The 22,636-nt window shown below is 38.3% G+C and overlaps 1 protein-coding gene across 5 annotated transcripts in view; it reads left to right on the top strand.

Moving 5' to 3' along the window:
- The window catches only part of TENT2 (terminal nucleotidyltransferase 2), a 49,193-nt gene that overhangs the window by 20,332 nt on the left and 6,225 nt on the right, over positions 1-22,636 (top strand). For 4 of the 5 annotated variants that reach the window (XM_069880732.1, XM_069880734.1, XM_069880733.1 and 1 more), the window contains exons 11-14: positions 1,549-1,592; positions 10,509-10,645; positions 17,395-17,486; positions 21,954-22,033. In XM_069880732.1, the coding sequence (XP_069736833.1) occupies positions 1,549-1,592; positions 10,509-10,645; positions 17,395-17,486; positions 21,954-22,033 (353 nt within the window). The remainder of the gene's footprint in view (positions 1-1,548; positions 1,593-10,508; positions 10,646-17,394; positions 17,487-21,953; positions 22,034-22,636) is intronic. The other variant, XR_011339422.1, reaches the window with a different exon arrangement.

Raw genomic sequence — 22,636 nt, forward strand, 5'->3', positions numbered from 1 at the left:
CCTAGTCATAGAATTCCTAATAGAGCTTTTGTTGATGTTACTGGGGAGAGGAGAAAGGTAAAAATGAAAGCTTTCTTTAGCACTAAGTAGTATTTGCCCTGTCTTCACTAGGCAAATTTCTTTCCTTTACGCTTAATATGGCTTGAGTTTATTTTGTAGATACATCATTGTTTTGTACATGAACTTTCCTCCATGTAAGAGGTCCAACTGTTTTGTACAGTAAGAAAAACAAAAATCACATGGCGAATGCTAGTGGTAAGTGGTGACTTGTCCCCTTAACTCCATCCTTTTAGTATAGCATAGAGACCCTGTTAAAATATTTTGATTGATTGTATTGCTCAGATTTTGTTGCATTTTGGTTTGTCAGAGGACTGGAAATTATCCAGGGTGCTGCAGAAATAAGATGTTCTTGCATATTTCTAAATTCCTATAGACAAAATAAAAATTTTATTAAAACAGCTGTGATCATATTCATGGCAATCCTGGTGGTTAATTCAGTATACTCATTTAAGATATCCTAAACATATTCTGAGAGATTTGCTGTTCTGAGTATTTGTCCCCATGTAAAAAGGGTTCTGTAACATCGCATCCCGTGAGACTGAAGGATAAATTGAGTCCCAAGTCAAAGTCTTGTGTGCTGAACTTAATTACTGTTCCTCCTAGTAAATTATGTAGACCAATTTTTTTAAAAAAACAACAACATGCTGAAGGCATGATGTTAAAGCTTTAGTATGAAGAGAGCTCTAATAGTTCTGTAGGTGCTCTAAGGCTTGAGTGGGATGTGAATAATCAGGATTTTTTTTCTATCTTATCTGTAGGACCATGTAACCTGGGAGATAATTTTTTTTCTCCTATGATTTGTATTGTGCAATAAGTGCTCTCCCCATCCATGATTTTCATAAAAATTTCGCTTGTTTAATTCATTTTGCATTCATTAGTATTTCTAATGTCTTCATAATCTTTATTACCTATTTGCCATTTAGTAGACCATCTAACAGCGTTAGACTGTATTTATGTATTTTATGGAGATTTTGCTAGTAATGCCTACTAAGTCTGTTGGGTGTTCTCTCTTTAGGTTACTTTTGGGGACCCAGTATGTAATACTTTGCAGCTGAAGAATGTACTTTTGCAGTATCTGGAGACTTCCTGTGTTGTGATAGAATTGTATCGTTTTAGATGGGGGGGTGGGAGAAGACAGTGAAGCTCTGATTTTTCCTTTAGGAAAGCCAGATAAGTTTCTTATAGCCATGAATTAATATGAATTTTAAAAGTGAAGTCATACCCAGCTACTGTAGAATTTTTCATGTCTCCTACAAATAGTAGTATCTTAGCAACAGCTTCCCTTAGCCTAATTAACTCCTTATATTACTATATACAAAATATAGTAATAGAAAGATGTGCTGGATCATGTGTTTTGTGAAATAAAAGTTAAAGTTCTTGATGGGTGTTTTTTAGATGGAATTTCAGTCCAACCCTTTGGCGTAGTTGATATTGTTTCCTGTTAATTACATAAATCACAGCAACTTTGAACTTTTTTTTTTTTTTTAGCCCTACCTGAACCCATCCTTCCTTCCCTCCAAAAAAATCACCCAGTAAGTGTTTCTTATGAATTTATTACATCATATATATGTGTGAAGCTGCTTATCTAAAATATATGCGTTTTTAAGTATCTCTAATGGATTAAGTTAAACACAGTCTGTAAGCCTGGTCATTTATACACTAAACATGAATGTGTGAAAGGTTATTTGCTGCTTTTGATCATTTCTTTAGTGAAAACTGTCTGTTAAATGTGAGATTATTTCACACACAGGTGGAAATGAGTGCTAATGAGAGCTACTGACATGATTTTCTTTATGCTGGTATGAAAATATCCCCTTCCAGTTCTTATTTCTTAATATGTTAAGTAGTGGTTTTTTTTCTGTCCAGCTGTGGTGTTTCAGACTTCCGTGCCTTTCCACAGTTGTTGGGTTGCCTGATGTTACTGGGTGCAGAGAGCGAATGAAATGTGTTTACCAAGGAGCCTTTTGAGACCTCTCAAAATTGAGCCTCAGTCCAATGAGAAAGCACCTTTTTAGGATTCTGCTGTTATGTTACATCATACTCTTATTTCCAGAGGCCTCTGTGAATCAGGGTGTTTTGATCCTCTGTAGAATTAGGACTGTAATTAGTGAGCCTTAATCTAAGGAAGATTGCCTAGTAATAAGAGCAAGGCTGTTAAATATTTGTCTGGGGACAAAAGAGCTATTGCTGAATAGTTCTGTGCTATAACTTATTTATAGAAATTCCTCAATTCCTTCCTCCTTCACTTTCCTTCATCTGTCACTTCTTAAATTTTTCTTTATTCATAGTTGCCATAGTTTGGTGTCCCTGTCTATGTATGTGTTTTTAATGTTGCTTTTTAATGTTGAGGTAGTATGAGAAAGTAATTCTTTCTTCTGCATATGTTTCTCAAAATGGTGAAATGGGAATAGCTGATAACACTGCACATCGCAGAGAGAAAATACTGTGGTGTCAGCCATGTTGGATAATTAGGATAACTGAGACGCAGAAAAAAGCTTTGAGCTGTACTACACTGCAATTTTATTTCTATTTGTAGTATATTTCTCTATTTTGTAGCATACCTATGCTAACTTTTTATGGGAGGATTCTTTTTTTTTTACTGTAATATATACCTTTCTTTATTGTTGGTGCTGAAATGCAGTTGAAACAGTTTTTCATTTCTTGTACACTTAGCTTTATCTGATGTTTTTTTCTGATTGCTAAGTTTGGCAATTATGTTTGCTTGAAGCTTGTATGTTGTGGTATTTAAGTTTTGTGTAGTATGTAATTTAAAGAAAACATGTAAGCATGTAACAACTGGTAACTTTTGGCTCCTTTGTAATAATAATGCAACATTTATATTTCATAGAATCACCAGGTTGGAAGAGACCCATGGGATCATCGAGTCCAACCATTCCCACCAATCTCTAAACCATGCCCCTCAGTACCTCATCCACCCGCACCTTAAACACCTCCAGGGAAGGTGATTCAACCACCTCCCTGGGCAGACCGTTCCATTGCCTAATGACCCTTTCAGTGAAGAATTTTTTCCTTATGTTGAGCCTGAACCTCCCCTGGCAGAGCTTGAGGCCATTCCCTCTTGTCCTGTCCCGTGTCACTTGGGAGAAGAGGCGAGCACCCTCCTCTCCACAACCTCCCTTCAGGTAGTTATAGAGACCAATAAGGTCTCGCCTCAGCCTCCTCTTCTCCAGGCTAAACAACCCCAGTTCCCTCAGTCGCTCCTTGTAAGACTTGTTCTCCAGCCACTTCACCAGCTTTGTTGCTCTTCTCTGGACTCACTCCAAAGCCTCAACATCCTTCTTGTGGTGAGGGGCCCAGAATTGAACACAGGATTCGAGGAGCGGTCTCACCAGTGCCGAGTACAAAGGGAGAATAACCTCCCTGGACCTGCTGGTCATGCCGTTTCTGATCCAAGCTAAGATGCCATTGGCCTTCTTGGCCACCTGGGCACACTGCTGGCTCCTGTTCAGTCGCTGTCGACCAACACCCCCAGGTCCTTCTCCTCCTGGCAGCTTTCCAGCCAGGCTTCTCCCAGTCTGTAGCACTGCACAGGGTTGTTGTGCCCCAAGTGCAGGACACGGCCTTTGGCCTTGTTAAACCTCATGCCATTGGACTCTGCCCAGCGGTCCAGCCTGTTCAGATCCCTTTGCAGAGCCTCCCTACCCTTCAGCAGATCAACACTTCCACCCAGCTTTGTGTCATCCGCAAACTTGCTAAGGGTGCACTCAATGCCTTCATCCAGGTCATTGATAAAGACATTGAACAGGGCTGTACCCAGCACTGAGCCCTGGGGAACCCCACTTGTCACTGGCCTCCAGCTGGAGTTAACTCCATTTCCCACCACTCTCTGAGCCCGGTTGTGCAACCAGTTTTCCACCCAGGAGAGTGTGCACTTGTCCAGTCCAGAGGCTGTCAGTTTTCCGAAGCAGAATGCTATGAGAAACTGTATCAAAGGCTTTACTGAAGTCCGAGAAGATTCATCCACAGCCTTTCCCTTGTCCAGTAGTCGAGTCACTTTGTCATAGAAGGAGATCAGGTTAGTTTGGCAAGACCTGTCTTTTGTGAACCCATGTTGACTGGGCCTGATCACCCGGTTCTCTTGCATGTGCTTCATGATAGCACTCAAAATCACGTGTTCATGACTTTCCCTGGTACTGAGGTCAGACTGACAGGCCTGTAGTTCCCTGGATCCACCTTTTGCCCCTTCTTGTAGATGGGCACGACATCAGCCAGCCTCCAGTCCAGTGGTACCTCCCCGGTAATCCAGGACCACTGGAAGATGATGGAAAGGGGTTTGGCAAGCACATCTGCCAGTTCCCTCAAAACTCTTGGGTGGACTCCATCCGGCCCCATAGACTTGTAGACATCTAGCCAGGCAAGCAAGTCTCTAACCACCTCCTCTTGGATCGTGGGAACCTCGTTCTGCTCCTCCAACCCCTGGGGTTGTGCACAGAGGGAATAACTTTCCTTACTATTAAAGACTGAAGCAAAGTAGGCATTGAGTACTTCAGCCTTGTCTTCATCCCATGTTACTGTTGTTCCCTCTGCATCTAGTAGGGACTGGAGATTCTCCCTAGTCCTCCTTTTACTGTTGATATATTTGTAGAAAGATTTTTTATTGTCTTTCACAGACTTGGCCAATCTGATTTCTAATTGGGCCTTAGCCCTCCTGATTTTTTCCTTGCACGTTCTCGCTTCCTCCCTATAGTCCACCCAGGACGCCTGCCCCTTCGTCCAAAGCTCATAGACCTTTCTCTTATTGATGTCTCTCAGGACCTCCCTATTCAACCATGCTGATTTCTTACCCCGCCGGTTACTTTTCCGGAACATGGGGACGGCTTTCTCCTGAGCTGCTAGGATTTCCATTTTGAAGAGTGCCCAGCCCTCATGGACTCCCTTGCCCTTAAGGCGCACCTCCCATGGGACTTTTCCGACCAGCCTTCTGAACAGTCCAAAGTCTGCTTTCTGAAAGTTGAGTGCGACTGTTCTGCTAACCTCGTTCTTCATCTCACCCTGCACTGAGAACTCTATCATCTCATAATCGCTTTGCCCCAGGCGTCCTCCAACCCTCACATCCCCCACAAGGCCTTCTCTGTTCACAAACAGCAGGTCCAGGAGGGCGCTGTTCCTTGTCGGTTCGCTCACCAGCTGTGTGAGGAAGTTGTCTTCCACACACTCCAGGAACCTCCGGGACTATTTCCTTTATAGCATTTGAACTGCATAAAGGCCTTCAGAGCACTGTCCAAATATTAATGGCTTAAATGGTTAGAGCAAAAAGTATACAATACCATATGCTGAAAAACCTAATGAATTTGAACTAAATATGAGGTTTTATCTTGTGTCATGTGGAAGTGGTATATCATTTGCAGTTTCCTGTGTTTCTGAAAGATTGCTGTAAGAATAACAATTTTTTTGCCCTCTTTCAATGTAGATTTTTTTGTTATTAGTTACCTTGCCTTTGGAGGATGGACTAAATATTCTAGGATTGCTAGTAAAATAGAATATTTTATACATGCATATTATAAAGCCAAATCAAAAGTATGTATTAAGTTTTTTTAAAAATTATGCTAGAAATTTGCAATTGTGTTTTTGGTCTGCTGTCTCCATTAGGAACCTAATTAATTGCTTAAAAATTGTGAAAGTTACAATTTCTGAATACTGCTCGTATGAAGAAATTTAAAATCAAAGTGAGAAATACACCAAAACAATTCTGGTTTTGTAGCTTGCAGTAATTATTACAAAGCATGGGTAAATGTCAGTATCCAAAGATACATTTTTCTTGTAGGGATAGCTTGTCAAGGATTGTCTCTATTCTAATGTTGCTGAGTACTGCTTGTTCCCTCCTGAAACAAACCACAAGGCAACTGCTTGTTTTAAACTGTAGGTGCTGTGTAGAAGGGACATGGTTACTCTGAGAGAGAAACAAAAGGCAGATGCTGTGCCTTAGTATCTCCTCATTGCTGATGTGAAGGATGAGGAGTCCTGAATTATGAATTTCATGGACTCTACCACGAACAAATTTTTGTTTCTGCTGCCTCAGCTTCCTGAGCAGCCATATCTCACAAAGGGAGGGGCAGAAGATGGGATGGTGCTTACTGTAGCTGCTTCATGAATGAGAATCAGACCTTGAGCAGACGCAATATGCTTCACTGTTTGAGCTGCACTTTTTTAAACTATAACCACAAGTTAACTGTTCATTTGTTAGACTGTGGGAGGCTTGTGCAAATACAGATACCTCTCAGAGGTGGCAAGATATTATGCTGGTGTTACCTACATTACAGGCTTCAGAAAGAGTGGATGGAAAGCTGCCTGTGAGAGAAGGACCTGGGGGTGTTGGCGGACAGCCGACTGAACATGAGCCAGCAGCGTGCCCAGGTGGCCAGTAAGGCCAATAGCATATTGGCTTGCATCAGAAATGGTGTGACCAGCAGGACCAGGGAAGTGATTGTTCCCCTGTACTCGGCACTGCTTTTCAGTTTTGGGCCCCTTGCTATAAGAAAGACATTGAGGTCCCAGAGTGCGTCCAGAGAAGAGCCACGAAGCTGGTGAAGGGCCTGGCTGGAGAACCAAGTCTTATGAGGAGTGGCTGTGGGAACTGGGGTTGTTTAGCCTAGAGGAAAGGAGGCTGAGGGGAGACCTTTTTCAACATCTATAACAACCTGGAAGGAGGTTGTAGAGAGGCGGGTGTTGGTCTCTTCTCCCAGGTGATAGGTGATAGGATGAGAGAGAATGGCCTTAAGCTGTGCCAGTGGAGGTTCAGAGTGGGCTTTAGGAAATGTTTCTTCACTGAAGGAGTTACTGGGTACTGGAATGGGCTGCCCTTGGAAGCGGTTAAGTCACCATCCCTGGAGGTATATAAAAGACGCCTAGATGAAGTGCTTAGGGTTATGATTTGGTAGTGGAAAGGTATGGTTAGACTTGATCTTAAAGGCCTTTTCCAACCTAGTAATTCTATGATTCTATGAGGCTAAGAGGCACTAAGCAAATTAAGGATTAGTTTTCAAAGAAGTTTAATTTTTTGCCTTCTAGAGCAAGTTAAGAAGGGGAAGAATACAGGGAATGCCTACTTGAGAATAAGGAAGTTACAAGTATACTTTGTAATTCTGCTTTTTTACTAGCCTCCCTTATGTACAGAACCTATAAGCTGTAACTTGTTCTGTTTATCTAGTTATTCCCAGAGTCCCTATGGTAGTAGGAAAGCACTGTTATCCATTCTCAACGACAGGTAAATGGCTGCTGTTGGATTTTCATGGGTTGTCCATGACAAAGGAGAAAAATGATCCTAGATATCCTGAGGCTGGTCTGACCTCTTGCTCACTTTGTTTTGCTTTGTTAAGAAATGGACTTAAACGCCATTGTTGGTTATTGATACACTGAATATTGGTCTATCTTGACAGAATTTCTCATTAAATCTACCCTGTACTAAATTTGAAGTAATAATCTGGTTTTGTGTGTAAAACTTTCCAAATTCATAATAGCAACTTCTCCCATAACAAGTGTTCTGTATTTCAGAAGGACAAAGCACCTTTTGTTTCTTCTGCATCTGGTGATCAGCAACTCGCAGTGTTTAAAAAAAGAAATAAGTTGACTAACAATCAGAAACATACGATTAACACTTTGCTTTAGTTAGTGTAAAAAATGTATTTTCTTTCAGAGAAATAGTTTCAATTATGCTTTGTTGGTTTTCTAAGAATCACTTTCATTGTATTATAACAACTAAAACAAGTCAAGACAGGAATTATTTATATGTATGTCTCTTAAACTGGATGATTAGCAGTTAATAATTTAAAAACCTATAGACTGTAACTTGTATTTTACTGGTGCACTTGTATAGAATCATATATGTTTATTTTTTCAAGGCAAATGCCTTTCTGAGTAAGGAAATTTATATTTGCCTGACATTTGTGTGAGGCAAGTGTATTTAGTATAAATGATAAAACATGGAGCTGCAGGTTTCATGAAATTGAGCTTGCTTCTGAAAAAAAAACCACAAAACCAAATGACAAATTAATCATCATAATTTTAGATTGCAGAATTGAACAGTTTTAATCCAAAAAAATAGATGAAGATTTGGAAAATTGTCTTCTAATGCAGTTTAGGAACTTCATATCTTCAGCTATGGGTGGGAGTCTTTGGAATATGGTACGTTCTGTGCACCTGAAAAAAGGAGGCTTTCAGTTTTACCACTGTTGTTAGTCATAACATGACTTTTGATCAGTTGCAAACTCAGTGAAGAAACAGAAAAACTAAATATCCAGAAAAATGCTTTTATGCAGACTATGCTTCTATCACAATTACCCTTTCTGAAATATAAATTTGTAATTTTAAAACTCTGCAAGGTTTTGTAACTTTCTATTTCATTAATTGCTAAGAAATCTTATTGAAAAAATATCTTTGGATAAAGTTACAATTACATTTGTTGTTTTGTTACTAATATAATGACTTATATTTCTTACTCAAGGGGGCGTAGACACACTAATAAAAATTGTGATCAATATAGGAAAATTAAATAAAATCTGCTCAAAGTCAAGACTGATAGGAAAGAAGAACACCCTCTCTAAGACTGTAATAGTACTGAAGAAAACAGCTTGTTTATTATTCTGAAAAATAATATCCCAGATTCTAACTTGCTTGCTGCTTAGTATGCCAGCCTCACTCTAATGGCAGATTTTTCTTGCAGTTGAGAAGTTCCTGTGCGTTTGTACATTCAAAGCTTAAAAAAAAAATCTTAATCTGTTTCGAAAATGTCTGCTGCCTCCAGGCGTGTAGAGATGTCATAGTACACATCTGTTGTAGTAATTTCATTGCATTTCTTTTTTGTGTTGTTTGGAGGCCAGCAGCCCTTGTTCTTAGTCCTTTTTATTCTGCTGTGTTCATTGCCTAATGACATGTTATACTGCTAATCCTAAATCAATTTATTGTGACTTTTCTACAACTTTGGGAAGGGACAAGGAGTGACTTGTACTGTAGTACCTGTCTGATTGCTTTTAGGATTAAAACTGTGTGTACTGTGTAACAGAGGAACAAGTGTTATCCTCTTGGGTCTTTATATACTGCATATTTGGTTTTTGGGTCTGTCTCCACGTCTTTGATGTGTTCTGTTGGATTCTAAGCTGTTAAATTTTGAGCTTTGCTAACTATAATAGTATTTTATAAGCAAAGTTATATCTTGAGAGAACAAGACTCAACATTTTTCATAGCTGGAAGAATGGTCTGTTTTCCCAGAATGTTTTATATAAGATTCCAGGAAGTTTTGCTGGAACTGGTTAAAAGAGGATGAGAGTTGTAAATTTCCAGTCCTGCTGATTTGATTGCTAACCATGCTTTTCTCAGAGGAAGCACTGCCAGCTGTGAGCATGGAAGTGTTATTACAGTGTGTTGTAGATCCAGTGGTATTCTAGAACCTTAAATTTCAGTCATGCCTGATACTACGCTTTAAAATAACAAAGGAGTGGGAGGAGAGATACAGAGTTTCTGAAGATACTGAAAAGGTTCATAAATGTACGTAGATACATTTCTTTATATGAGCATAAAGCTTGCTCTTGTGTATCTTGGGTTCATTTTCCTTAAAGTAAACAACATTCCTGTAAAATGTAGTGTCCTGGTATCACCATGTTTTAATAATTGTTTCTTTGGCAAGACAAGGTCTGTTCTTCTCCATGAATCTCAGTCACTCAGAAGAATGTAAAGGATGTGGTGGATGCCCAAACAGGAAAACAGAATAGCAAATCTAAAACCATGTTAAGCTGGGAGTAGGCAGTAGTGACTTTTGTTTATAGCAAAACTGACTTCCTCGTCCAACCCCTGGCTTCAAACAATATCATACTTCAGCTTAAACACTGTTAACACTGTTCTGTGTATTCACAGATTTTATATAACTTCTTTTTTTTTTTTTTTTTTAATTTCAGTTAAGTTGGTTAGAAGAGGTGCTGCTGCAGTCTTTGAACTCATTATATGGGAGGATGCAGGTTCATATTAGAGCCAGAGGGTCTCACGTGCAGTTGCAACTCTGCTGTGGAAAAAACAAGTCAGACCTTTTTTTTTGGATTGCTTGTGTACAGCAGTTATAGGAACTTCGTCGTAAGTGCATTAGCTTCACCTTCCTAGTACATTCAACTGCAGCCAGCTCAGTGCAGTTCCCCTTACTCAGCTTCTGCTTATGTGGTTTTCCTACCATGTAAATTCAGGTCCAGTTCAGAGATCTTCCCATGTTAGAATTCTTTGGCAAGTAGAAGGCAAGGGATGGTCTCGGTCACTGGGGTGCAAGGTGATTTTACTTGTGTTCAGGGTGTATAACTAGTATCCAAACAAGGAGCACAAGCTTGTAAGTTGTCCTTCAACTTCTAATAAGCAAATGATAGGCAGCTTTTTTGTGGTGAAAGATCTGTGCACTTAGATGAAGGCTCTCTGTGTGTGTGTATACATGCTCTCTGATTTTGTTTTGACAGGAATCTTTTGATCCTACCATGCAGTTGCATCTTGTTCATCAAGCTCCACGTACCATTCCTCCTTACCTCTCAAAAAATGGATCAAGCCTTGGGGATTTGTTAATAGGCTTCTTCAAATATTATGCCACTGAATTTGAGTAAGTAATAAGTTCATATCAGTGTTTTAGAACAAAACTTTGATTCCTTCTATGCAGTATGTCAGCACTTCATAATCCTTGAAGGGAAAGTATAGCAGTAATGCAGGAGTTGTAACTAACAGAGGAATAGGTTAAAAGACCAAATGACAGTAGGAATTCTGAAAAAGCTTCTGACATCTTTTGCTTAGCTAAGCATCGTGTCCTGTAAGGTAGCTGCGAGAAGTTAGAGAACTTTGCCCTGTAAAAATAGCTTGGTTTTGTTAAATTACACTATTCTAAAACTGCCTATCCATGTGTGAGAAAAATGTATTATTTTTAGTTGTAGTTTAAGGAATGGATTGTGATATGAATTATTTGGACCTCAATAGCTGTGCTTTTCTTCTGTCATGCCGAGTCAGTGGGAATAACTGACCAGCTGATTCTGTACTTTGACTATAATATTCATCAATACTGGCCGCACCTAGTAAAGAATTCTCCCATATGTAGCCAGTCCACTAACCTTGTTGGTTTGTTAGAATCAAAGTGTAATTTTGGCACCTGGACTTTCTTGTAGAAGAGGAGAAGCTGAAGTTGTGAGGGCATCTAAGAAATCTGTAGATTGCAAACATTTTGCCAAATTGTCACTCAGGAATTTCTTAGAAAAAGTGCTTGTCTGTATAAAATATCAGACAGTTGTATTTCAATAATAACTTTTTTCTGAGGCACTTGGTTCATAAGTCTTTATGTTTTGTATGTGTGCATCACTTCCAGCTTCTAGGAAATGGATGGAGAGCAAAATATGTAACCATTAGGATTTTTGAAGTGTTTTTATTTTATTTCAATGTAAGAAATGAAGAATCATTAAGTCCTTATAAGAAAACATCACTGGGGTGTGCACCACATGTGGAATACGTCAGCTATATCCATCTGGCCTGTGGCAGTTAATGAACTAATTGAACTTTTTGCATGCTTGAGCCTGATTCTGAGTAATTCTCACATGAACGATTTTCCTTCAGTGATCCGTGCAGATAAGGGAACAGTCTTTTGTCATAAATGTTTCTCCTGAGAACCTGTCTTTTCAGCTAGCAAGGTGCTGTTTGCTAAACAGGTAAATTAGAAGACACTGCTGGAGAATATCCGCAAGTTCCTAATTTCTGTGGGACACTGGATGCATCCTTTATTACTTGTCTGTATAATAAGGTGTTAATCTTCTAATATATGAAAGTAAATACCTTTTCCAGTAAGGATGAAGTTTCTGGTTTGCCGTGCAAACTAGCAGAGACGGTATTTTCTAAATGCAGGAAAAATACCTAATTTGACTTTTCTAGTTAGAGTGTTAGTGAACGTATTCAAGGGTGGATTTCCACATAAGTCAGTGGATGGTCCAGGAAGGCTTTTTTTTTCCCTTCCTGTTAGATATGCAGGATATAATAAGTATGAAGACTGACAATGCTACAATACCAGTACTTGAATTGGTGGTAATCCCTGAATATTAATTTTTGTTATGATCAGAAATGAGGAAGAAATGTTACCTAAATTTAATTAGAGACACAGGGAAGCTTATTGCAAAAGCAAAGCCGGAAAAAGTGGACAACTGAGATAGGATAGTTATTGATGTCAAGAGAAGAATTGATTTAAAAATAAACAAACCCAGAATATCTATCTTATTTTTCCAGTGTTAAGTACTTGTTAAGTATTTAAACAGCTGACTGGTGATATTGTGTTCAAAAAAAATCCCAAACCAAAACAAACTTGTAAAAGGTTTTCATTAGAATTCGTATGTTGAAAATGCTACATAGCTGAGAAGTGGTATCAAGAAGCGATGCACCTACTGCAGCCAACTGTATTAACTCTTTCTGCTACAGAAATAAAACTTAGTCAGGTGTGTCGTTTACTTGATTTACGTATCCCTGACAGCCGTATATCCTCTTCAAAAGGAGCGGGAAATTTGTCTTGATCATACTAAAATTCTGTATAGTTTTGTGGAAACTAGTGATAAGCTGTTGAAGAGAAACACAATTTAATACCCATGCTGGGTACAAGGTGAGCATAGTGTTTAAACATTTTTGTGTGTGTGATAGCCAGCTGATGAGAACAAGTACGTCATGCTATCCACAGCATCTGTTATCTTTGTTTTGAGGTTACTGGTGGAAACAATATAATGGGTGGGAATGAGGATAAGAGTTAAATACACACAACACAGGGCTCTGTTAGGCTTCCCTTTCTTGGAAGAAATAGTATTTTATTTTTGAATGTGTTGAATATTTTCATTGCTGTAATTAGTATTTTTTTTCAGAGTTGGTTTCCCTGTAAAACACATGTGCGTGTTTTTATGTACAGAAATTTTGAGATTACATTTCAGATGTGGTGACTATTTAGTTAGGTCACATTTAAATTACCTGTACTGTGCCAGTGAACTTTCACTGTTGTACTGTAATATGTTTGATGAAAAGATTACCAAAGAGAATGCTAGCACAATTTTCATAAAAAAATTTTAGATTCCTGTCTGTGGAGTAGGACACAACACTACCAGGTTTAATACACAGGATCTGTTTTGCTGAAAGAACAGCATGCAGTCAAAAATAATCAGGTCATGTGTGAAGATAATTTTGGACGGAATAAGTTGTTGACGCCACCTGCCTGTAATGCTTAACTGATGCACTATTTTGCATGACTTGGTCAGTAAGATGAAGGGAAGATGGAGGTACATTGTTTTAAACTTTCCCCTCAGTCTAGCAAAGGCCAGTAGGTATTTCAGTTAAAATTTGTGTTTTATTTTACTTGATGTAGTGAGTAATATTTATGGGCAGGAAGGGCCCAAAGAGTAGGGCACGAAGGAAGAAACAGTAGCAAACACACAGGAAGAGATAGGAACCTTGCATGCCATGCAGCCATGAGTAAGTTTATTTCTGTGTGCTGTGGGGCTTTGCCTTATGCTTTTAACCTGCTTTGTTTGTTTAGCTTATCAGCTCTTTCAGAAAATTGCTGATTATCATGTATACATAAAGCACATGTTCCACATTCCTACTCTGGGATTTCTGGTGTGTCTCTAAGCAGTAATTTTTAACCTCCTTTCATAACTTAACAGAAATGTGATTTGAAAATCCCTGTATATATTGAATGTACATACTGCATATGGCAAAGCTTTATTTGCTGACATACTTGTATAAATAAATTGTATAAGAAGATTGTATAAATTAATATAGGTTGCCATAAATGTTCAAGTCTGCATAATTTTACTAGATAGCTAAAATTATGCTTATAATTCCATTTTATCTTTAAATTTTTCAAGCTATCAAAGGTCTGTTGAACATGCAGTGAGTGTGACCAAGTACAAAATGTATGGAGGTGTTCTTAAAAGAAAGTATTTTGGAAACTGGTCTGTGTTTAGCAGGCCCTCTGGAGACAGAGTGTCTGATTTCATTTCTGCAGTTGTGAGTGAAGGCAGCAGGTTTTCAGTTGGCTGCCTGTTTACATAGTGAAACCTTGAAGCAAGGCCTTATGACCCTGAAGTTACTACTAGGGAACTTACAAGACTGTCCTTTGGGATTGTACTTCTGCTAAATTTATTGTTTCAAATTAAATAGCAGTTTTTTAAAATCATTCACTGATTAAATTTTATTTGGTGGACATGATAAAATATTGGTGATATTATTGTGACAAGAAGAAAAAGAAATACAGTTGCTCATGGATTTATTCAGGGTAGAATTGATTAGGTAATAAGGGGATAACTTTTTAATAGCGTATTTAATTCAATATGTTTGCAACTTGTACCCATCTTAGTGTCTATGAACCTGGCTTTGACTTTTAAGAGTGGTCTGGGGAAGATAAGCTTTTTAATCTATTTGTAGTGAATTCATACACACACCTGGAAATGTTAGTCTTTTTCTTTCAAATTCTTGCTGCCTTCATGAGGAGCACATACCTAATGTGGGCAGTGACACTAGAAATAACTGATAATTAAAATAGCTGCTTAACTGATTATTGTTAGCATATGGATTGAAGATGTGTATGTGGTGAATATTTGCTTCCTGTTGGTAGTAATGAAGGTTTTTGTGTGCAAGCCAGTCCTTAAAATTGATACACAAGTCGCTTGCTACTAGTAATTCAATTCTAATTCGGTTTGATTATGGTACCAAGGCAGGGTTAGTGAAGGTTTAGTGAGACTATTACATAAAGTAAGTTTTTTTTAAGTTTAAAAAAAAAGCTGCTTAAATAGCTAGAAATGTCACCTTTTTGTTGCTTTTTTGATAAACTGGTGTATTAGAAATGCATTTATTTTTTGCTGAGGAATCAAGTCAAGTATAGCCCAGAGAAAAAGAGGTGGAGAGAAGAACTGCATGTTTGAAATGAAACAGTGTTGTGTAGTTTAAAGAAACAGATAAAATTCTTTGTTTTCTGACTCTCCTCCCCCTACGCCGCTGTTCTAGATCTCTGATTTTTCAATAAGGCTTGAGAAAAAGCAGAAAAGTTGAACTGTCAAGTTCTTCTACTTATGACCAGTGTTCTGGAGCTGCAATCTTGCAGTCTCAGCTTCTTTGATCTTTTGCATGGTTTTTCTCTGCCCTTTTTGTGGTTTGCGTTTTTGACAATTAGTCTGAATTCTTAAGGTTGTGTTGATGGTAGTTTATTAAAAAGGCTTGGTAGGAAAGTATTTGGTGCTTCATAATCTCTCTAATGCTTGCTAAAGTGGTCTAGGAATTAAGGAGAGGGAGGGTGATGGGTTAGAATAAAAGCTTTAGTCTGTGTTGAATGTTAGAAATCATCATCACCTGTAATATCTTTTTAAAGAATGCATCAAGAGAACTCTAAATATACTCAGCAGTGGGAGAATAAGTAATCAGAGGTATCTTAAACTATGCTTCATGTGCTATGTCCTGCACCTTTTTTGAAGCAGGCCCTGTTCTATGAAGTACAGTTATTCTAACACCTCACTTTGGTAAGTAGTTTTAATCATGAATTGTATCCAAGGTAATTTGTAGAATTACAGGCACAGATTTTTAGCTGGTGTAAACCATCTTATTACCACTGACTCAATGAAGTCATGGCAGCAGATCTATGGACTGGGGAGCACAAGAGTTCTTCCAAATTTAGCTGATGAATTATAGACTGTTTTGATTTACAGTTGATACTTACAGATACTCACTGACTTTACTGCAGGTCGTTGCACCCAGCCAAACTCCTCTTTCTTTGCATTTTGTCAAAAGATTCATTCAGTCAGGAGATCACACCAGGTGTGCATACCACCAGTACAGCTAGCAGCATGCCACCCAGCTGTTTCTAAGCCCCATTTAACCAGGGGATATGATGGTGAATTGTTGGTGGTAGTTGAATGGTAGTTCCCTGGTTTAGTTAAGAACAGCTGAAAGCTGGCTGGGTTGATAAGCGCATAAAACTGCAAGTGGTTGCTTTCACTTCCATTATGCTTGGCATATTGTTGTGCCAAGTGTCATAAAGATCATAAAGATGCTTGGCACATTGTAATAATTTCCCTGTAAACTGCCTGCTGTTGCTGTTTCTGTGTGATTGTTTCTTGTGGTTTTATTATTGTTAATTCTGTGTAGAAAATGGTAGAATATCTTCAAATGCATATTTGAGTTGTTGCTCTGTTGTTACGCGTGTAGGAGATCTAAAATTCAGCATATACAAAGTGTTAGTGCTTTCTCATTATTGATTCCTTGCACCAGTAATGCTGGGTTCTAAGCAAGCTGTTTTCATATGTCTTCATACTGTCTAGTATTCTTTTTAATGAAATGTAGTATGTGGCTTCACCTGTACTTAAACTCCTTACGTTCCTTTTCTCCCCACAAAAAAAATCGGAAAGATAGATAGATCTGAGGCTGTAATTCCTCTTAAACTTAGAAATAAATTGTAGAATCATAGAATGGTTTAGAACGACTTTAAAGATAGTCTACTTCTAACCCTTCTGCCGTGGGCAGAGACACCTTCCACTCAATTAGGTTGCTCTAAGCCTTATCCAGCCTGGCCTTGAACATCTCCAGAGACGGGGCATCCACAACTTCTCTGGGCCACGTGTCCCAGTGCCTCCCCACCCTCATAGTAAAAAAGTTCTTCCTAATATCTAAATCTCCCCTCTTTCAGTTTAAAACCATTCCGATTCATCCTGTCACTGCGCTCCCTGATTAAGGGTCTCTCCCCATCTTTTCTTTAGTCCCCCTTTATGTAGTGAAAGGCTACTGAAAGGTCTCAGAGCCTTCTCTTCTCTATGCTAAACAAGCCCAGCTCTCTCAGCTGGTCCTCACAGGGGAAGTGCTCCAGTCCCTGATTTTTGTGGCTCTGCTCTGGACTCACTCGCAACAGGTCCATGTCTTTGTGTTGGAGGCCCCAAAATTTAATGTAATACTCCACGTGAGGCCTCACAAGAGCAGAGTAGAGGGACAGAACCACCTCCCTCGACCTACTGGTCATATGTAGGTGTCCATATTCAAGTTGACATTGTTTTTTTAAATAATTCTGTTGTTACAGAATTATGGTCTTATGTTATTCACAGATACCTGTGATGTTCTGTTTTGCAGATGTTTTTGTAAATAAACTTCTGTTTGTGGAAGATTTTTCTTGTTTCCTACCCCATCATTCCTTACTTTTGTATAATGGATTATGAAGATTAGACTGCTAAACTCAATTACTCATTATTATAAAGTGTTATCCAGGCTAATGATATAGCAATTTGACAGTTTTTAATGTAAACTGAAACTATTAATTTAGAGTGAAGAGTTAAAAGTTCTGCAAATTGTTTTCCTTTTCCCCAGTTGGAGCCATCAAATGATTTCAGTTCGTGAGGCCAAAGCTATTCCAAGACCTGATGGCATTGAATGGAGGAACAAATTTATTTGTGTAGAAGGTAAAATGTAAAGCTGCATTTTCATTTTTAAGTATTAAGGAACTAGAGACATAAATCTGTCAATTAGACTTTGCCTTGGTTTTGTTTTAATAATGCACAGGTGTAATATATTTATGTAGAAAGTTAAGTTTAACCAATGTAAGTAGTTCTGGAAACCATCTTGCCAAAAACATTTGAGAAGGAAGCTTTAAGTTCTGTAGTGTTTAAAAATAGTTCTCCTGACCTTTTCTTCAAGAGCAGTCATTGCCCTGTTACTTTTGGAACAGCGACAAGGAACAAACTTTATGGCAGTAGTGTGTGTTTTCCTGCTCTGCAAAAATATTCATTTTTGTCAAGACTGGGCTTCTGAAAAACACAGCAGGCACATATTCAGATTATTCTCGAAGAGTACTCTTTGTAGAAGTGCTCTGGCATCCCATGTCCTACCCATGACTAGATTATGTATGTGCCACTCCCCTTGTGGCTGCTATATTTGTGAATGTACGGTTTCTGCAGAGACAGTATGATGCCCTCCAGAACTGGAGGTTAAACACAGGCTAGCTTTTGGAGTTGCAGGTCTCAGCCTTCTTGCTGCAAGCTGAACTGGGAAGTAGCACTATACAGGGAACCTACTTCGTATGCACTTAAATGCTTTTCAGCTGCCCTGGGGAATCCACATGGAGAAGACCAACGGATAGTGTGCAAGAGATGAAGCTTGGATGAGGGAAAGAAGATAGCAGACCAAGAGAAGGACTGAAATGTTGGGAGAATGAGAAGAGAAACAGGGAGGGAACTGAGAGGTGCTGTGTAGTTGGAAATGGTCAACGTAAAGAGATAAGAAAGAGGAGTGAGAATCAGTGCAGCAAGTGAAAGGGAATTGTTTATGCAAGGGAGCCTGGATAAGGAACCAAGGTAGAATGGGAGCCTAATCAGGTTTAGGGCACAGGGTTGAAGAGAGAAGGTTTGAAATGGGAGAGGTGGCCTCGGCCCCAGCTGTGAATAAATGGAGGCTATTAGAATATCTAGGGCCAAAGCTTTAGGATAAAAGAGGAATAGAACTTGAGCAGGAGCCAAATGTTATTGAAAAGGTTGTTAGAGAGTGGGGAAATCTTGCTGGGGGAGGAGGGGCATAAGACACAAGCCGTGTGGCTGGACAGGATTTCTCAAGATTGCCAGGTGTGGGACTGCACCCGTGTGTGTGCATACGTGATTTCCTGCATTTGTCATAGAATTACTAGGTTGGAAAAGACCTCTTGGATCGTCAAGTCCAACCGTTTGTGCTGCTCTATGCAGAGAACCATTACTACTGGTGAAGGTAGTAATTCTGTGGCCCAGAGCTCACCAACTTGGCCATAATAACATGGATGACCGTGTGAAGCCACTTTATGGGATTCCTGTTATTTGATTTTGTGGGGGAAAAATCAGCCACCAGTCATAGAGGAGGGGCAGACACACTGAAAGGCTAATGTATGCTTGTCTCTGCAGTGTCAGACTTGAGAAATGTGAGAGTGGAGTATCCGCACAGCTGAAGTGATTTGGGATAGTGCAGTGCATATATTGCCAGGGTTCTGGTCTGAATGTGGGAGATGGGAATGCAGGGCAGCTGTGTCTGCTGCTGTCACATGATGCTGATCCTACTGTGTTGGGGGGGCGCTGTTTCAAGCTCTCAGGTTTTTTTATGATATTACGAAGTGGTTGAATAATTAGGTTTTCTTTCTGTCAGATTGGAAACCAGAATATTAGTATAAAGGAGGCATTTTAGAATTTGTATTAAGTGGGCGTGATTATATACAACTTTTCCTTAAGATTTCATCTTGCATTAGCGCTATTAAAACAAAGCAGAATTATCTTAGGTGACACATCTGATTCCTTCCTGTTCTCCACAACTTTATGAACAGCGAGTCTTAGCCTGCCATACCCAGTTTTTACTTCTGAATTGGAAGGGGGAAATTATATTTCCTATTGTAACTCAAAGTAGGCTTCATGTTTACAGCCGCTGTTAAGCTGAAGTATTCTAACAAAGAACATAGATAAACTTCTGTGTACTTTGACAAGAAGCTTTTAAAAACTGGCTAAACATGTCAACATATTCTGGTTTCCAAGTCTTTGTCAGATTTTCCAGCTAACGGCTTAGACTTCCACTAATTTGTATTATTGCATATATTTTTTAATAATTTAAATATATCTGTTGATCGATTACACAAGTTACTGTATGCTGTGCCTGAAAGTTGCCATAGTTCTATGTAGCACTCTGTTTAGGCTTGCTCGAAGAAAAATTGTATTTTGTCTTGTTTGCCTTAAGACTGATTCTTACTTATTTCTGCTGTTAGAGAAATAGATATAGTAGATATGCTCTTTCTGGGCAGTTTAAAATCTGGCAGGCCATTTACCATTATGGGGATACAGAGAATACTGCTGTTAGCTAATGTTTCTGAATCTTTGTGAACGTTCATTGTCAGAAACTCTAAATTGCTAGCAACTATTCTGGTTTCAGATTAAATCTTGTCTATATCCAATAATATCATACACTGTGCTTTTGAAAAAGACACAGTTTCAAAAAGCTAGAAACATGACAATTTTGTGAGACAATTACATTGATAGTCATTTAGGGAAACTGGATGAGAAGCCATCTAAGCTGCACCTGATTCATGCCTTTACTTTTAAACCTTTCATGTTAGAAATGTTTCTACAAATAATTCCTTGAGGTTTGTTTTGCAGCAGTTCTGAAGTTTTATGATTTCTTGTATTTTCACTTGGAAAGATGATCCCCTTTAGTACTTCCGTCAAGCATCTCTGTTGAAATTGTATTACTCTTTTTCTTTGAATATTCTCATCTGTGTGTGAACAAAATAACTTATGATGGACTATCACTGTCGTGATGGTTAGAAAATGCAGTGGTGTAAATAGTAGCTGATTGCAAAATATTTCTTGCTGTGCTCCAGGGAATGAGTTTGTCTTCTGACAGTCAGTAAATATGTAGGAAGAATAAAGGGAAGATGTGAGTCAGGTTTTGGAGTAGAGTACTTTTGTTCCCTACTGGCAGTTTCAGAAGATTGTACAGCTTTGCTCTTGTTGCTTCAAAAAAATTAATCTTGATTCAACGTGAAGTACATAAAGGTCTTGGCATTCAAGAAACTGTTAACATGCTTAAATCACACAAAAGAAATGCTCTTCTCCTTCATATGGTAAGGGACATGGAATTCTTAGTTGCAGGAGGTCACTATGTCAAGGTATGTGACTGACTTTAGAGGACTATGTACCTTTTTATTTCAAAGCTGTTTTTTTATTCCAATCTAAATGAATCATATATCCTAAAGTAAAATTAATCTGCCTGTGAATGTCCACCGAAAACTTTATAGGTAGTTTGAAGAGAAACCTTTTAAAAACCTGCTAAATACAACATTTATTGCATGAAACAATTTCTTTGTGAATATAAATAGCTTGCAGAAATAAAATCCCAGTGCCATGGAGCATATTCCAAATTTGAAGTCCCAGTCTCCATAATGATGGCGTAAGCTGATCTGATGCCTCTTTAACACTTCATTTTACTTTAAATCCCTATCTGAGTGAAAGCAATTCATAACCAACTAAACAAAGCACCTGATCTAGCAAATACTTCTGGAGTTCTGTGGACATAAAGGACTTTCATACATTTTTCAAGTCTGAAATATAGCATTTTACTTAAGCAGTTCTCTAGTAAGCCAAAAAAAGACTAAAATCTATCTTTTAGTGCTTTGTAATGTAGTCTCTGCATTATAATTTTTTTGGTATCTACTACTTTAATGTTGGCAACCCAAACAAGTAGCAAGGAGTACTTTTTAATCCTTCAATTAAAAATAAGGGATGGGTGTGAGGGAAGAGTTCCGAAATATTAATTATGTTAGCAAAAAAAAAAAAAAAAAGAGGGAGGAGGGGAACATCACATAATTTTGTAGTCTGTTAGAAGGTATAGAAGGTAGAGGCCCCAACTTTTTCACTTATTAATAGATAATGTAGAATAGGTATGAACTGAGAAAATATGTTTTTAAAGCAGGTGATACATCTTATCTAAAAAGTTAGAGTAAATATTTTCTTGTATATCACTGAGAAGCTGTTGAATGAGATGAATCTACAGTGAACAGTTGAGGCATATATGTAGTGCATTTTAAAACATTTCAATGTGCAAAATCATATTCTGATATGTCATCACAGACTTAAACAGTAACAAATAGCTACTGATGTGTAAATTCAGTGCAATTATAGTGTGCTTCAATAGATTTAATAATCGGACTTTATGTATTACATACCATCCAAGTTTTAGGGCACTTTTTTGGGTGAATGTTATGTAGAAATAAAGATTGAGAAAGAAAGTAGAATCAGCCACTGAAAACACTCTTGGGGAGCAATGATATGTTGACTCTTCTGGGTTTTGTCTGATTATTTGCACGGTGAAGACAGCCTAGCTCTAGGTTTGTTTAACACTTTTAATGTTTGTGTTTGATCTTGCAGAGCCCTTTGATAGGACAAACACTGCTAGAGCTGTACATGAAAAGCAGAAGTTTGATATTATCAAAAGTGAATTTCTGAAGGTAAAAAGTACATCTCATTTAATTTTACCAGTCACTTTGGTTTTCAAGGAAGTTCTACAGATGCTAGTCATTGAATCTGCCTGTTTGTTTGTTATGAATATTTTTTGTGCTTTGTACTAAATAAGCAATCAAAGTGTATTTTTAAAAAATTTTGTGGAAAACTATGTAGTAAGAGTATTTATTAATGTCTACCATGAAGCAGCAGGCTTAAAATGAAATGGGTATGTAAAATAGTAAACCCTTTGTCTTAGATTTTCTTGTGTTTATGAAATTATAGTGATAGTCAGTGTTTAGAATTACAACTTTATCTTCATTCATTATTTCTTCCTACATGAAATTGACTGTTAGAAAGCAATGTTTTATACATCTTACTATCTCTTTGTCATAAATATCACCACCAATGGTTTTCTGCTGTTTCTGGCAACTGAATTGAGTTGATGCTTTTCTTTAGAGAGACGACAGTCATAATTTTAGAACACAAGTAGTTCAAACTGGAGCCTTCACTGTTCGAAGTCCATGGAGGAGTCATGGACACTTTGAAGCAAGCAAAGATTTAGGCCTTGGTTAAACATCCTTTTTTCTAAAAATCTGTGCTACTAACTC

Source organism: Phaenicophaeus curvirostris, chromosome Z (assembly GCF_032191515.1).
Source record: "Phaenicophaeus curvirostris isolate KB17595 chromosome Z, BPBGC_Pcur_1.0, whole genome shotgun sequence".
In the NCBI taxonomy this organism is placed as follows: Eukaryota; Metazoa; Chordata; class Aves; order Cuculiformes; family Cuculidae; genus Phaenicophaeus; species Phaenicophaeus curvirostris.